The sequence below is a fragment of the Pelophylax lessonae genome (assembly GCF_965119305.1).
Source record: "Pelophylax lessonae genome assembly, chromosome: 9".
Classification (NCBI taxonomy): Eukaryota; Metazoa; Chordata; class Amphibia; order Anura; family Ranidae; genus Pelophylax; species Pelophylax lessonae.
Window position 1 is genome coordinate 125,209,295 of NC_138776.1, and position 15,220 is coordinate 125,224,514.

Below are 15,220 nucleotides of genomic sequence, written 5' to 3' on the forward strand. Positions count from 1 at the left end.
GTTCTATTCACTTTTCTTTTTTCCCTCAGCTATGATGAAATGGCAAAGAAAGATATTCCTGCTGTTATAAATTTAATTTTGGAGACAACAGGTCAGAAACAAATATATTACATTGGCCATTCCCAAGGAACCACTATAGGTGAGTTTTGATTCATTAGTGCAAGTTACTTGTAAATCTATGACTTTTCATGTTTAGGTTTCATTTATGAATAGTGACAACTCATCTTCCTTTCCAGTACGCTCTCCTATCATAGGCTTATTTAATAAGTAGAGATCAGTGGCTGCAGTAACTCACAACGACAAGACAGAATTCAATTTACTCAATAGTCAGACCAGTGAAAGATGACTTCTGACTGGTTGCCAAGAACTATTGCACTTTGTACTATATTAAAACAAACAAGTAAAAATTTGGACTTTTTGAATTAAGCATATGGGAAAAAAAATGTCCTGGTGTCTCCATGGCAGCATACGTGTGATAGTAGCCCCGCCTACTTCTGCCCACAGGACCAGTGCATAGCTAGAAAATATTAACACCCACACAACAGCCCATTTGCCTTTTTTTGTCCTCTCGAAACTTACAACCAGTGTGAAAACCTTTACCTGCCACCTTTGGTGGTCTCTGCATTGAAGGGGGCATATACGCTGGTCTCTGCATTGAAGGGGGCATGTATGCTGGTCACTGCATTGAAAGGGGCATGTAGGCTGGTCTCTGCATTGAAGGGGGCATGTAAGCTGGTCTCTGCATTGAAGGGGGCATGTATGCTGGTCACTGCCTTGAAGGGGGCATGTACGCTGGTCACTGCATTGTAGGGGCATGTATGCTGGTCACTGCATTGAAGGAGGCATGCTCACTGGTCTCTGCATTGAAGGGGGCATGTACGCTGGTCACTGCATTGAAGGGGGCATGTACGCTGATCTCTGCATTGAAGGGGGCATGTACGCTGGTCACTGCATTGAAGGGGGCATGTATGCTGTTCACTGCATTGAAGGGGGCATGTACGCTGGTCTCTGCATTGGAGGGGGCATGTATGCTGGTCACTGCATTGAAGGGGGCATGTATGCTGGTCACTGCATTGAAGGGGGCATGTATGCTGGTCACTCCATTAAAGGGTGCATGTACGCTGGTCACTGCATTGAAGGGGGCATGTACGCTGGTCACTGCATTGAAGGGGTTTATGTACGCTGGTCACTGCATTGAAAGGGGCATGTACGTTGGTCACTGCATTGAAGGGGGCATGTACGCTGGTCACTGCATTGAAGGGGGCATGTACGCTGGTCACTGCATTGAAGGGGGCATGTATGCTCGTCACTGCATTGAAGGGGGCATGTATGCTGGTCACTGTATTGAAGGGGGCATGTATGCTGGTCACTGCATTGAAGGGGGTATGTACACTGGTCTCTGCATTGAAGGGGGCACGCTGGTCAGTGTTTTGAAGGGGGCATGCTGGTCACTGTGCATTGAAAGGGGGCACACTGGTCACTGTGTATTGAAAGGGGGCTCGCTTGTCACTGTGCATTGAAAGGGGGCACGCTGGTCACTGTGCATTGAAAGGGGGCATGCTGGTCTCTCTGCATTGAAAGGGGGCACACTGGTCTCTCTGCTTTGAAAGGGGGCACGCTGGTCACTCTGCATTGAAGGGGGCACACTATACCTTAATTACTGAAGGCCCCTTTCACACTTTTGCGACCTCAAAGTGACGCAATTTTTTACAGCGTTTTTTGCCGCAAAGCAATGTCTATTACATTTTTCTTTTTGCGCCCTCCCAAAACTTTTGAGCACCAGCCGTCACTACATCCAACTTCAAGATGCCTTTGACAGCTTGATAATTGAATCTTAAATTTTTAGACCGGGCATCATGGAGTCTAGGAATCCCTTGATGCTAAGCAGGGAGGTCTACTTCTTCATGTTAAATCTATTGCTGGACATGTGGTGATTGCTTATCTTGTAAGCCTTAGAACTTTCTCCCAAAAAGTTTCTTCACTGGACAAGTCCTATCCTGCAGCTAGTCCTAAGTCAGCATTTAGCTCTTAATATTGCTGCCCATGTCACTTTGTAGCATCTTAAGTAGTTCACTCGTAGCCTTCACTTGGAGAGGTGACTGTTCGAGACTGGTGACCTTGTCTGGCATGGAACCTTTCACAGGTTTAACATAAGACAAGGTTGTTAGAACCCAGTTCTCCATCTTGTTCAAGTTAGTTTCCATCTGTCTCCTCAATCAGGACATCCTTATTTAGTTCTTTGATCTGCATCCAATTCACCCAAAGAAAGTTTCCGTCTCTTGGTTAGATGTGGTCATGTTGGAAAGTTTATCTCTCAGCCTTTACTTTCCTCTTATATTTCAAGATGGATCCTGTACTGATGCTCCATTTTTCTATCTCTATCATTTCAAGTTGACTCAGCAAACCATCAACCAACTCCATGGTCTAGGGTTCAGGTTCCATCCTGTCCTGACAAGATGCACTCTACTAAATCTATGAATGCATCCTGAGCATTTGGCTGCAGACTACAGTTTCTCAGATCGGCAAGGCTACCACCTAGGCTTCTAGCCTCACTTTCCCTGTGTTCTACCAGGGGCTTGGGGTGATTGTAGCCGGATTAACGCACTTGCTGCGGGAGCATTTGGGTGTTTTTCGTTGTCCTTTTTCCATCTGTGCTGTAATTTTTGGGGCAGGTTTTGGGGGTATGTCCCTTTTGAGGGTGTGCATGCCAAGTGCCTGTCCCGGGAATTTGCATGTTGATGCAGATGGGGAGGGTATCACAGATGGTGCTCAATTGTTTTTCTACCAGACAGAAATTCGCCCTTATCCGAAGCCAGCTTCTGGTGTGAGAAATATTGAGGAAGCTCTTTAAGCTGCAGGAAATTCACAGCCTTGCTGTTGTCATGGCAAAAAGAGCCGGTGGGCATTTGTTTGCCTATCCCGTAGTGAGATCGCTTTGTCCGACCTGGGTGAAGTACTCCTTCAATACATCCAGATCAATGATGGCACACTTGCAAATAGTTATTAGCAAGCCAAAGTTGCTAACCTAGTTCCTTGGTAGAAGGCTCTATTGCACAATCACCTTGCGGTTCCTAAAGTTAATTCTATGGTCCCCCCTATATGGCCGGGCTGCAACGACCTAAAGTAATTGCTGTACATTCCTCCAGCAGCATCTGAACATCGCGGGCACCTTATACAGAGATGTCAGACAACATGACAGGCAGAGGAGCCAATCCAGTTCCATTATTGCACATTTATTCAGCACTAATGATGGGCTAAGTAGTCCTCACTACACCTGTCTTTGGCAGGAAGCCAGTAGCTTACTCACTTTCCTATGATGGCATTTTCTGAAACTTCCCACCCTGATAGCTAGTTATTGATCTATCACACGTATGCTGCCATGGAGGCACCAGGAAAACAGGAAATTGTATTAAATTTACTGTAATTTTCTTTTCCTGGTGCCTATCCATGGCAGCATACCACACCCATCCAGTTTGTTCCTAGGGATGTACAGGGAATGGGCTGTTGTGTGGGCATTAACATTTTATAGCTATGCACTGGTCCTGTGGGTGGAAGTAGGAGGGGCTACTATCACATGTATGCTACAATGGATAGGCACCAGGAAAATAAAATTACAGTAAGGATGAAACAATTTTTTGTTTAAGCTGAGGTTGCCATCGTGTCAGAATAGTCACTAATTTAGAGATATAGGGAGCTGGTGCATATCTGAATGTCCTCTTTCCCATATAAGCTTGGCCTGTCCTCATCCTATCTCTGTAGCCTCCCTGTTTCCTCTTTAATATGATGGGAGGTCTCATTAACCCATAATGCTGCTCAGAAGGATGGAGGGGTGGGATTCGAGAGCGTCATATGAATTCAGCTGCCTATATCTCTGGATGTACGGATTATACCACTAGAGGTTACCTTCTGTTTATACAAATGTCGGGTAGCTGGCCTTATAGAACATATAAATTGTAAGACTACAAAGTTTATTTTTATTAGTGTTTACACTTTCTTTTTTTGCAGTTTGCACATAAAAACCTTGACCCATCTGAGTAGCATAAACAGCTATTGGCGGGACCTTGTGTTTGATTATGTTACTTTGTGCTCATTAATTTGACAAGTTTAGGACATTTTATTTAAATAGATTAGGCTGCCTGGGTTCTTTTTTACAAATTTGTACTAAATATTTCCAGGTAGAGGTGAAAAAGTAGGGGTGCCAAATAGTATGGTTGGGAGGGCAAAGCATGAGTATAGCGCAAGATTTCAGCCAGACCTGGCTGGTGCATAAAACTGTTGCACTATTTACAGGATGTAGTTTTAGATAATTATTTGTGCTATTTTATTCATGCTTAACATTGTTTTTTTTCTCTTTCCAGCATTTATAGCATTCTCTGCTATGCCCCAGGTGGCCAAAAAAATCAAAATATTTTTTGCCCTTGCTCCGGTAGTTACCCTTCAACATTCCATTGGTCCAATTGCAGCTTTCAAATTTGTGCCAGGCTGTCTTATTGAGGTATGACAATAGAGGAAGGATGGTGGGCCTTATGTTTTGAGGAGCCTAAGTTACAATACAATGTATGGTATTTCACTGATACCAGTCAGATTAAGTCTTGCATTTTCTGTTTGCTACCAATTAAAGTTTTGAGCATTATTGGCTGGTATACTGTAAGTGTAATTTTGACAAACAACATTATGGTAATTCTCTGCAAGCACTACAGGGCATGAGTGCCACAGTTCAAAGCTTGGTGTTAGATGCCTCCTAGGTCATTCAGAGAAAAGGGCATGTTGTTGACAGTTGATGATCAGCCCACCTAGAAGGACCCCTGCCAATCAGTTCCAATGGCTTTAACACTAGAGTTGCTAAGCCAGAACAAGTGTTCAGATCTGGAGTCCTGGCTTTACCTGGTCTATGCGTAATAATGAGTCAATATTTAAGACAAAGGATTGAAGCTAGAGATAGCCAAGCAATGGTTAATTTCAAAAGAAGATCTGCAGTGGGATCTTAGCACACACTTCAAGGTGGGATCTTAGCTACATCACTGTCTTCAAAGGGTGAAATCCACCTCCAGCCTAGGTAAAGGGTGCAATTTTCACACTGAAATTTCTGGACAGCTCTGTTGCAATACTAAAAACCTAAATTAAGGCAAGAAACCTCTTTAATGTAAACTTATTGTTGACTGCATTCCTGTTTTTTTTGTTTTTTACAAATATATTTTACCTGTAATATACTGTATATCAGTTATGTTGTGAACATTAGTTTTATTTTTATTTTTTTAAATTTTAGGAAATTTTTGGTCACAAAGAATTTCTGCCATCATCAAGCATTATCAAACTGCTGGCCGATAAATTCTGTAGTCATGCTGTACTGGAAGAAATATGTGGCAATACTTTCTTCATCCTGTGTGGATTTAATAAGTGGAACCTGAATATGGTATTTGTAGTATTGTAAAAGTAATCAAATGTCGGAATATTGGCATCAACTTAGGCACTGAATAACCATGGGAAGGGAGAACCAAGTTACGGGTTTGGGATCCCACTGTATTGATGACATTCCCGAATCCCCATGCTCTGACAATGTCATGTTTTAATAGTATCATTTCATTGTACAGTATAGTCTTGTAATGGGTTTACAATTGATTGAGCACATATAGATAGGGCCAGAGGGTATCATAATACCTGATCAGCAGTCTGCTTACATATAAAAAGGCCAATGGATGGATGAAAATTCTAATGATAGACCTAGGAATGGAGGTTTTATACCACCCAAAGCTCTACAAAGCCTCTGCTTCTTAGCTTATTTAAGCAAATAAAATTGTTTTCTCCTCAGCAGCCATACTCCCTGAAACCCCTAATCATGAATACATGAATATCTAGGTGACATATGCACACTGTCCATATTCCTGCCAGCAAGTGCTTTAGAATTAATTTATATATAGATGATTACAATATATATATATATATATATATATATATATATATATATATATATATATATATATATATATATATATATATATATACTATATATATATACTATATATATATATATTTACTGTATATATATATATATATATACTGTATATATATATATATACTGTATATATATATATATATATATATATATATATATATAATAGATCTTGAGAGTCATTGTTCTGACTCATCCAGTTATGTGTAAAGTTTCACTCACTTTGATCTATCTAATCTGAACATCTGGGAGGGGGATAGAGCAATAAAAAGAAGTCTAGAGCTCCACTTGCTGGCAGAATAAATGACTACAATTAAATTGCTTCAAATTACTATTTTAATTTGCAATATGTGCATATTACCTGATATTGGCTAAACAAAACAGAACATAATAAAGAAAGGTAACAGCTAGAAAAAATAGACATTCCTTTAATGTGGAAATCGATCCATTTTGACGTCTAAGATTGGGGTTTTTTTTTAAACATATTTTTATTGGAGTTTTTTCTTTACAAGAAAAAGCAAATAACTAAAACATAGAACTGATAACATTGCAAGTGACAAGACAGCACTCATCAGATAAAGCATAGATTTGGTTTTATAAAAGTGGCATGATTGATAACAGGACCGTGATCACAGGACACAATATATCTAAAGAACCTTTACTGAAACGTTTAGTTCATGTTTTAGGTGCATGAACTGGTCTGTTTTGTCTCAGCTAAGTCAAATCACCTTCAGATCATACGCTGTATGGTCAAGGACAGTTTCTTCTATGCAATCACAGAAAGCTGTCACCACCAAAGTCAATACTGACTCGCATGGAAGGGATTTTTAGTGTGTTACTGATCTAGGGAAAAAAATAAAGCACGAGATGAATGAATATTACAGGAACCCCTAGATAAAAAAAAGGGAGGTGGGCAACTACATGGCAGATGAGGTTCAATATTAAAAAATTTAAGTTTATGAACTTGGGCACTAAAGATATGCATGCAACTTACTCTTTGGGAAGAGCTGCTCTAGGTAACCCTGTGATGAAAAAAGGATTTGGGGGTCCTTGTAGATTACAGACTTAGCTTACAGCATGCAATGCCAACCTGCAGCTAACAAAGCTAGCTTGCCGCTGAGAGCCTGAGCCAGCCATTCCTGCCCCCTGCACAGCCAGGGAACACTGGAGGAGCAGAGCACAGAGCGCTGACTGACAGTCATCACTTTATGCTAACTGAAGACTGAGACCTAAACAATCACTGGTCATGTGACCAATCAGTTCTCAGGCTTTTAGCCAGCAAGGGAAAATTGCAGCATCGGATCAATGCTGCAGCCATATACTGTATATGTGTTTTTTTTTTTATTCCTGCAATTCTTCTTTAAAGGTGATTATATAAACTGTAATAACCCATTCACTCTAAGGTCCCTGAAGAAGACATGTTGCCACAATTTAAAAAGGCAAAAAGCTATTTATTTTTAAACTGTGAAAGGTTTTTTTTTTACAGATACAGCAGTGAAAATATGTAACTTCCTTTCCCCAGAATTGGTGTGGACTAATTTAATGTCAGCGTAATACTTTGGGCTATGGGAATTCTTAGGTTCGAAAGGAGGTTGACCAGGCAGCAAACAACTAGTATAAAAGATTCAACTATTAGTGACGTAAAAATACACGGGGTCTTCATAAATTTTCCGCACTTTTATATATATATCTTAGCTAAAAGAACTGCAAAAACAAAAAAAAGTAAAAAAAAAAAAAAAAGAACTGCAAAAACTTTTTTAAGAACCCTTGTATATATGGCATGATGGCTAAAGAATTATTCTGCTAAACCCATACTGTAACATTCTGAGATAGGAACATTACTAATCCTGTCTGTTGCAGATAAACTTAATCTCACTTCCATTAACCACCTGCCGACTTGCCGATTTACTGCGGCAGGACGGCTTGGCTGCGCATAATTACGTAGATCTACGTGATTATGTGCATGTGGATTCGGCGGCGCGCAAGCGGGAGCCAGACTGTGGGAGGAGCGGGCTCGATCACCAATCGGCTGGAATGACAGAAGAGCCGCCTGCTGTAAACAAAGCAGGCGGCTTTTCTGTCAGAGAGGCAGGGAAAGATTGTGTGATTCTCTCCCTGCCTCTGTCCAACCCATCCCCCAACACAGTCAATAAGCACTATTAGGCATACACTTAACCCCTTGATCACACCCAGTTTTAACCCCTTCCCTGCCAGTGTCATTTATACAGTAGCAGTGCAGAATATTTAGCACTGATTACTATATTAATGTCACTGGTCCCCAAAAAGTGTAAAAATGTCAGTTAGGTGTCCGATCTGTCCGCCGCAATGTCGCAGTCACGCTAAAAATCGCTGATCCCCGCCATTACTAATAAAAAATAAATAAATAAAAAGTCCAAAAATCTATCCCGTAGTTTGTAAACGCTATAAATTTGTGCAAACCAATTAAAATACGCTTTTTGTGATTTTTTTCTTTTTTTTTACCAAAAATATGTAGCAAAATACAAATTGGCCTAAACTGATCAAAGAATGTGATTTCAAATTTTTTTATTGGGACTGTTTTATAGCAGAAAGTAAAAAATATTGCGTTTATTTATTGTTTATAGCATAAAATCTAAAAACCGCACAGGTCATCAAATACCACCAAAAGAAAGCTCTATTTGTGGGGAAAAAAAGGACATCAATTGTATTTGGGTACAGTGTCGCACGACCACGCAATTTTCAGTTAAAGCAATGTAGTGCGGAATCGCAAAAAATGGCCTGGTCATTAAGGGGGTAAAACCTTCCGGGGCTGGAATGGTTAAGACAATACAACCTTAGTACAGTGCACTATGATCTGCGTTGTCAGGCAACTGGACCTAGAAGAATGGGTGCGCACAGTAAACATGTATTATGGTATAACTGAAGGGAAAACATTTGTTTTGTTTTGCATATAATGGAGAGGGATTAGAACAGCTGTCAGATTTATTGCTTTCATTTATTTTATTGCTGTGCCCCCATTAGGGAGATTCACCCTCTCTATTTGTTCTGGTGGTGGTTATCAACAAGTGTGAAGGGGACAGAAATCAAACATTTTGGGTTAACAATAGAACAGTGAAGGAGGGAAAATCTTCCAATGGGGATACTAGATCTGATGACAACCAAGAATTCTCTCATTTTGGAGGGATTTCTTCTCACTTCCTGTTTGGCTATGGGACAGGAAGTGAAGGGAGATCTTAGCAATGGGGCAGGGATTGCAAAAAAAAAAAAAATTACAGGGTTATAACCTTACTTTACTCTATTCAGAATTCCTTACAGGACATTTCGTCCTGAGCAACTCAAGGGAAGTGTAGGGTGATGGCCTTTAAATGAATAGGTGTGCTGCAAGAAAAATGCTAAGCGTTTATATTTAGTGATTTTTTTTTCTTAATTTGAAAATCATCCATTTTAATTATACTGAATTTCCTCTCTAAACTGACATTCTTTATGTATTACTTGTTTGTGATTTGCAGAGTCGGGTGCCTGTGTATTTGTCTCACTGTCCTGCTGGAACATCTGTGCAAAATATGCGCCACTGGTCACAGGTACTGTATTATGGGACGTATTTTATATAATCAGAAAGCATTTAAATAATGCTAACACGGGTATATCTGTAGGATTCTAACAATGCAGGGCTTCCCAAACTTTTTTGGGCCGAGACCCACTTCTAAATACAGTTATTCTTCAGGACCCACTTGCTTATAATTGAATATTGTAAAGCGCTACAGAAATTGTTGGTGCTATATAAATGCAAATAATAATAATAATAATGCATATTTTAAAGGGAGGGGATGTTAAATTAAAAATTTTAATTTACTACTTTTCAATTGAATATTGAATACACTTGCCAGATGTTCTAAGTGAGGGATCAGAAACCTGTGGCATATAAGCGGAGTTGTAAGTAATCAACACCCTCATAGACAGTATAAGGCAGGCAGGGAACAGAAATCAACCACCCCAGGACAGTGATCAGCAGGCTATACATGACAACCAGGGATTCCTTCACTTTGGAGGGATTTCCTCTAACTTTCTGTTTCATCAATGGGACAGAACGTGACAAAAAATTCTTCCCAATGGGACACAGCTGGTCAAAATAAAGTTAACAGCAGTTATAACTCTCCCATAAGCCAGCCATACATGGATCCCTGCTGAACCGTCTGAGTTTCGATTCATGTATGGGAACCCTGAGTGTACACAAGGTAATCTATTGGTTGACTTGTGTACAACCAGCCTGTCGGGTTTTTTCCGAACAATTAGTCCCGCCAGCTATAGCCAGCAACACTAATCATTGTGTTCTCCTGGCAGAAAAGGCTTCCTGTCTGCAGAACACAATAGCACTGTGGGAGGGATTCCCCTAGCAACAATGAATGTGTTGATGGGGTAATGGAGCAATTTTCTTTCCTTCCACCTGTGGTGGAAAGAAAGAAAATTACATAATTGATGGCCTGCCTTACTCTCCCCAAAATAAAAAATAAAAAGTGTTTGCCTTTAGTTTTACTTTAAATACATAGGCAAAAATCAATTGGCCTGACAAAAGGAAACTATGCCAGATACTTGATCACTTCTACAAACTAGTCAGAAGTTTGGAGCTTCCTCTGAATTAATATGTTATTGACTGGATAGAGGGATTGAATTCCAGGGAATGGCAATTCTCTGTAGTTACCTAAATGAATACATTAGTACTAATTAGAATCTTTGGAAATGTTTGAATATGCTAAAAATTAAAGTAAACATGTTGCCTGCTTTCACCCCAGCTTCTTGAGTGCCTTTGGATCCCAAACAGTGCATTTGGATCCCAAACATGAGTCTTACTGACAATAACTGAGGTATGGGAGGCAAGAGGAGACAGGCCATAGCCTGGCATCTCTGGGCTTTCAGGGTACTCAAGCAGATATCTAGTAATACACAACAATCAGTCATAATATTATGACCACTGACAGGCAAAGTGAATAACATTACTTATCTACATACAATGACACTTGAAAGTGGGTGGGATATATCAGGCAGTAAGTGAACATGTCCTTGAAGTAAAAAAAAATGGACAAGTATAAGCATTTGAGCGACTTTGATAAGGGTCAAAATGTAATGTCTAGACGACTGGGTCAGAGCAACTCCAAAACTGCAGCTCTTGTGGGATGTTCCCAGTCTAGAGTGGTCAAGATCTACCAAAAGTGGTCCCAGGAAGAATGACTGGCAAACTGGCAACAGAGTCATAGGTGGCCAAGGCTTATTGATGTACGTGGGGAGCGAAGGCTAGCCCCTGTAGTCTGATCCAATAGAAGAGCTACTGTAGCTCAAATTGCTAAAAAAAAATAATGCTGGTTCTGATAGAAAGGTGTCAGAGCACACAATGCATCACAGTTTGTTGCATAGGGGGCTGTGTGTACATAGACCGGTCAGGGTGACCATGCTGACTTGTGTCCACAGATAAAAGTGCCTACAATGGGCACATAAGCATCAGAACTGGAGCAATAGAAGAAGGTGGCCTGCTCTGATGACTCACATATTTTTTTACATCATGTGGATGGCCAGGGGTGTGCTTACTTGGGGCAGAGATGGCACTAGGATGCAATATGGGAATATGGGCATATTTACCAGTCATGTTAGAAACATAACCATGAACTTCTAGTGCTGCTGAAATTGTTGATCAAGTGACCTTCTAATATTTAATGGCAGAAGAAGAACTCTAATGCTGAAGCTCCATAGCAGAATTATTGTAAAATCCCTTCTCAGTCTACTGTATTCATAGCAGTGTAAGGGGATCTGTATAAGTGCCTGTGCTGACGGGCATTGGGCTTGTGTTAATGGCATCAATTTAAAAGCAGACTGAGACACTTCTGAGATCATTTAGAATTCTTTGACATGTGCATTTGACCTGCAGTTGACCTCCTTCTTTCTGTACTGTAACTTGCATTTGACCAGCTTTAAGGGGGGTTTGCATTCCCATAGATTTGTATGAAAATGCAAAAATAATTTTAGATTGAACAAAGGCAATACGGCCCATAAATATTCCAATAATTGGATTTGCTTGTAGAAGGTCAGTGCTAACTGAAGACATTTTTATGCAGTCCATTTGAATTGAGCAATATTTTAGTAATTACGGTACATTGGTTTCAAAGCTGTAGATTATAATTGCAGAGTGTAAAGATTAAAGGATGGATTTAATTTTTGCCTTACTACTCAATGAATGTATTCAGCTAAATTCATTTTTTAACGTTCTACTCAGACTCTGCATTCGGGCCAGCTGCAGGCTTATGACTGGGGTCGAGAAGGAAATATTAAGCATTACAACCAGGTAATAATATTGATACAATGGATTAAAGTGTGGGTTTTGGTCATTACAAATAAACCATGATTTCAAGTTGTACATTTGTTTAAGGCTGGTCATACAATTTACAATCACATGGTTCAATTGATGAACAATCCCCCTTAGATTTATACACACTATATAATGTAAGGCAACCTTTCTCAATCCCTTGAAATATATTTCATGTCAGGTAACCAATGCTAAATTATATCTCTAGCTCATGATATATTTATGTGGTTAGTAATTTGTAAATATAAAAATATAGAAAGTTGCTATAGCAAGAAAAAAAAATGTTTCAATAACAAACATAATATGGGACAATAACAATAATTGCCCAAAAAGAAACACAGACAGTAAAAATTGTAGTGCCCGCTACATTGGTGGTCAGTGGAAAAGTTCCTTTTTACATTGGTATTCGGCGTAGTGTCCTATACATTGGTGGACAATGTGAGAAGGACCCCTTACATTGTCAACCAGTAGGAAGGCTGCCCCTTCTACAGACAGCTAAAAAGATAATTTATATCAGAAGTTAGTGAGAGTTAGGAATTGTTCTTTGTGAAGTGAAACTCTTGTGACCTCTGGAGAACATCCAGAATTCTACAGAAACCGGGTTGAGAAACCCTGCTGTAAAAACCTACCTAAACTTTGCAGTCAGTCTCCATGTAGTCAGGCAGGCCTTTGTACTATATCGTTTTTGGTTTATATATATAGTATATTGCACAGGCAGGTCGTAATACACTATGTTTTCTAAAGTATTGGGACCCCTGCCTTTACACACACATGAACTTTAATGACATCCCAGTCTTAGTCCGTAGGGTTCAATATTGAGTTCGTTCACCCTTTTTATAGCTATAACTGCTTCAACTCTTCTGGGAAGGCTGTCCACAAGGTTTAGGTGTGTGTCTATAGGAATGTTTGACCATTCTTCCAGAAACGCGTTTGTGAGGTGAGGTCAGGCACTGATGTTGGACGAGAAGATCTGGCTCACAGTCTCCGCTCCAATTAATCCCAAAGGTGATCTATCAGATTGAAGTCATGACTCTGTCCACCCCAAACTCGCATATCCATGTCTTTATGGACCTTGCTTTATGCACTGGTGCACAGTCATGTTGGAACAGGAAGGGGCTCTGCATCCCCCTTAAAGCGACTTGTCCCCATGTTGATGGGAACAAGGGCCTATTCCTGACAACCCTGGGTGGTGGTTGTGGGGGTCTGCAGTCAGGGGCCTTATTGGATTGAGGTCAGTCAATTTCCTCCACCCCAAACTCACTCCTCCATGTCTATATGGACCTTTCTTTGTGCACTGGTCCAAATTATTTGGTGGAGGGGGGATTATGGTGTGGGGTTCTTTCCAGGGGTTGGGCTTGGCCCCTTAGTTCCAGAGAAGGGAACTCTTAGGGCGTCAGCATACCAAGACATTTTGGACAATTTCATGCTCCCAACATTTTGGGAACAGTTAGGGGATGGCCCCTTCCTGTTCCAACAGGACTGCGCACCAGTGCACAAAGCAAGGTCCATAAAGACATGGATAAGCAAGTTTTTTTTACCTTTCCTCCTGTTAGTTTGAGCTCATGTCCTCGATTCATTTAAAACAGATTATATTTCTATATTTTAAATGGTCCAATAAAGCTTTTTTTTGAGATGTGCATTTCTTGTCATGATATTTCTGTATTTTTTCAATTTGTGTAGACCACCCCTCCTTTGTACAAAATAAAAGACATGAAGGTTCCCACAGCTGCATGGAGTGGGGGTAATGACTGGTTGGCCGATCGTAAGGATGTTGCCCAATTACTACGTGAAATAAACAACCTGGTCTATTACAAGGAGATCCCAGAGTGGCAACATCTAGATTTCATCTGGGGTCTGGATGCTCCATACAGAATGTACAATGAAATTCTTCACCTCCTGAAAAAGTTTTCATAAATTATAACGTGTCACTATTTTTCTGTTTTCTATAGAAAGTTCCCAGGCAATAATGATTTTAAAGGCAGTGGATATGCAGTATCTTTGTTGTAAGGAGTATTTAAAATGTTTGTAAACCCCAACAATAAATGTCTATATTCTCCTATTGGTCTGTTAAAGTGTAATTAAAACCACATCATAAAAACTATCAATAAATGTTGTATTACCTGCTGTTCGTACTCACTCAGTCACTATGGGATTCGTTTTCTGCATTCTGCAAAAAAAACTGGTTGATCCCGCAGTTCTCTGTCTCCCCTCCTGTCAATGTCCCCAGTGCAATTCGGGAATTTGCAAATCAGTGTTGACAGCTAGCGCATATGCTCAGCTTCCAGTGTATTTTCTACTCTTACATTTCCTCCCCATCACATCTGTGCAGCCCATATGACTATAAAGTCACACATGTGGGCATATACACAGTGATAAATGATAGCCCACTCCCTTCCTCTTGCTCCATGCCCACTAACCAGCTAAACATACAATGAGGGTGGGATATTACATCTTGATTATTGGTGGCTTCACCTCCTTCTAATTTTAAGGCACATGCTGGAGGGGTGTGATGCCTGTGACTGGCAGAAATCTACCCACGCCATGTTAGTGCCAAAAAATAATAATAATTTGATTTCAAATATATATTTGTATAATATTTTAAAACAGTTTATTGATAATATGTATTTATTTATTTTTACACTATATTCCTAAGGCTGCATTCACACTTGAGCGTAGCGTTTTTTACCGCGATTTTACCACAATTTTTACCGCGATTTTTACCACGATTTTACCGCGATTTTTTCAGGCGTTTTTCATTGACATTTATCAAAAACGCTGGTAATCAGCCCAAAAAGAAGCTCATGTACTTTTTTCAGCTACAGGCGTTTTGCAAAACGCTCAGATGTGAACAGGGGCCATTTAAATGAATGGGGTTTTACTTGTTGGGCGTTTTGGAAGCGTTTCTTTTGAGCGTTTTTGGAGCTGAAAACGCCCAGGTG

The 15,220-nt window shown here is 40.2% G+C and overlaps 1 protein-coding gene across 1 annotated transcript in view; it reads left to right on the plus strand.

Annotated features, from left to right (window-relative positions):
* Positions 1-14,340, plus strand: part of LOC309563625 (lysosomal acid lipase/cholesteryl ester hydrolase-like) — a 40,643-nt gene extending 26,303 nt beyond the window's left edge. Inside the window, exons 5-10 of the mRNA XM_082268169.1 lie at positions 30-139; positions 4,359-4,495; positions 5,267-5,413; positions 9,439-9,510; positions 12,192-12,260; positions 13,962-14,340. Coding sequence (XP_082124295.1) covers positions 30-139; positions 4,359-4,495; positions 5,267-5,413; positions 9,439-9,510; positions 12,192-12,260; positions 13,962-14,195 — 769 coding nt within the window. The 3' untranslated portion in view covers positions 14,196-14,340. The remainder of the gene's footprint in view (positions 1-29; positions 140-4,358; positions 4,496-5,266; positions 5,414-9,438; positions 9,511-12,191; positions 12,261-13,961) is intronic.
* The last annotated feature ends 880 nt before the right edge of the window (positions 14,341-15,220 follow it).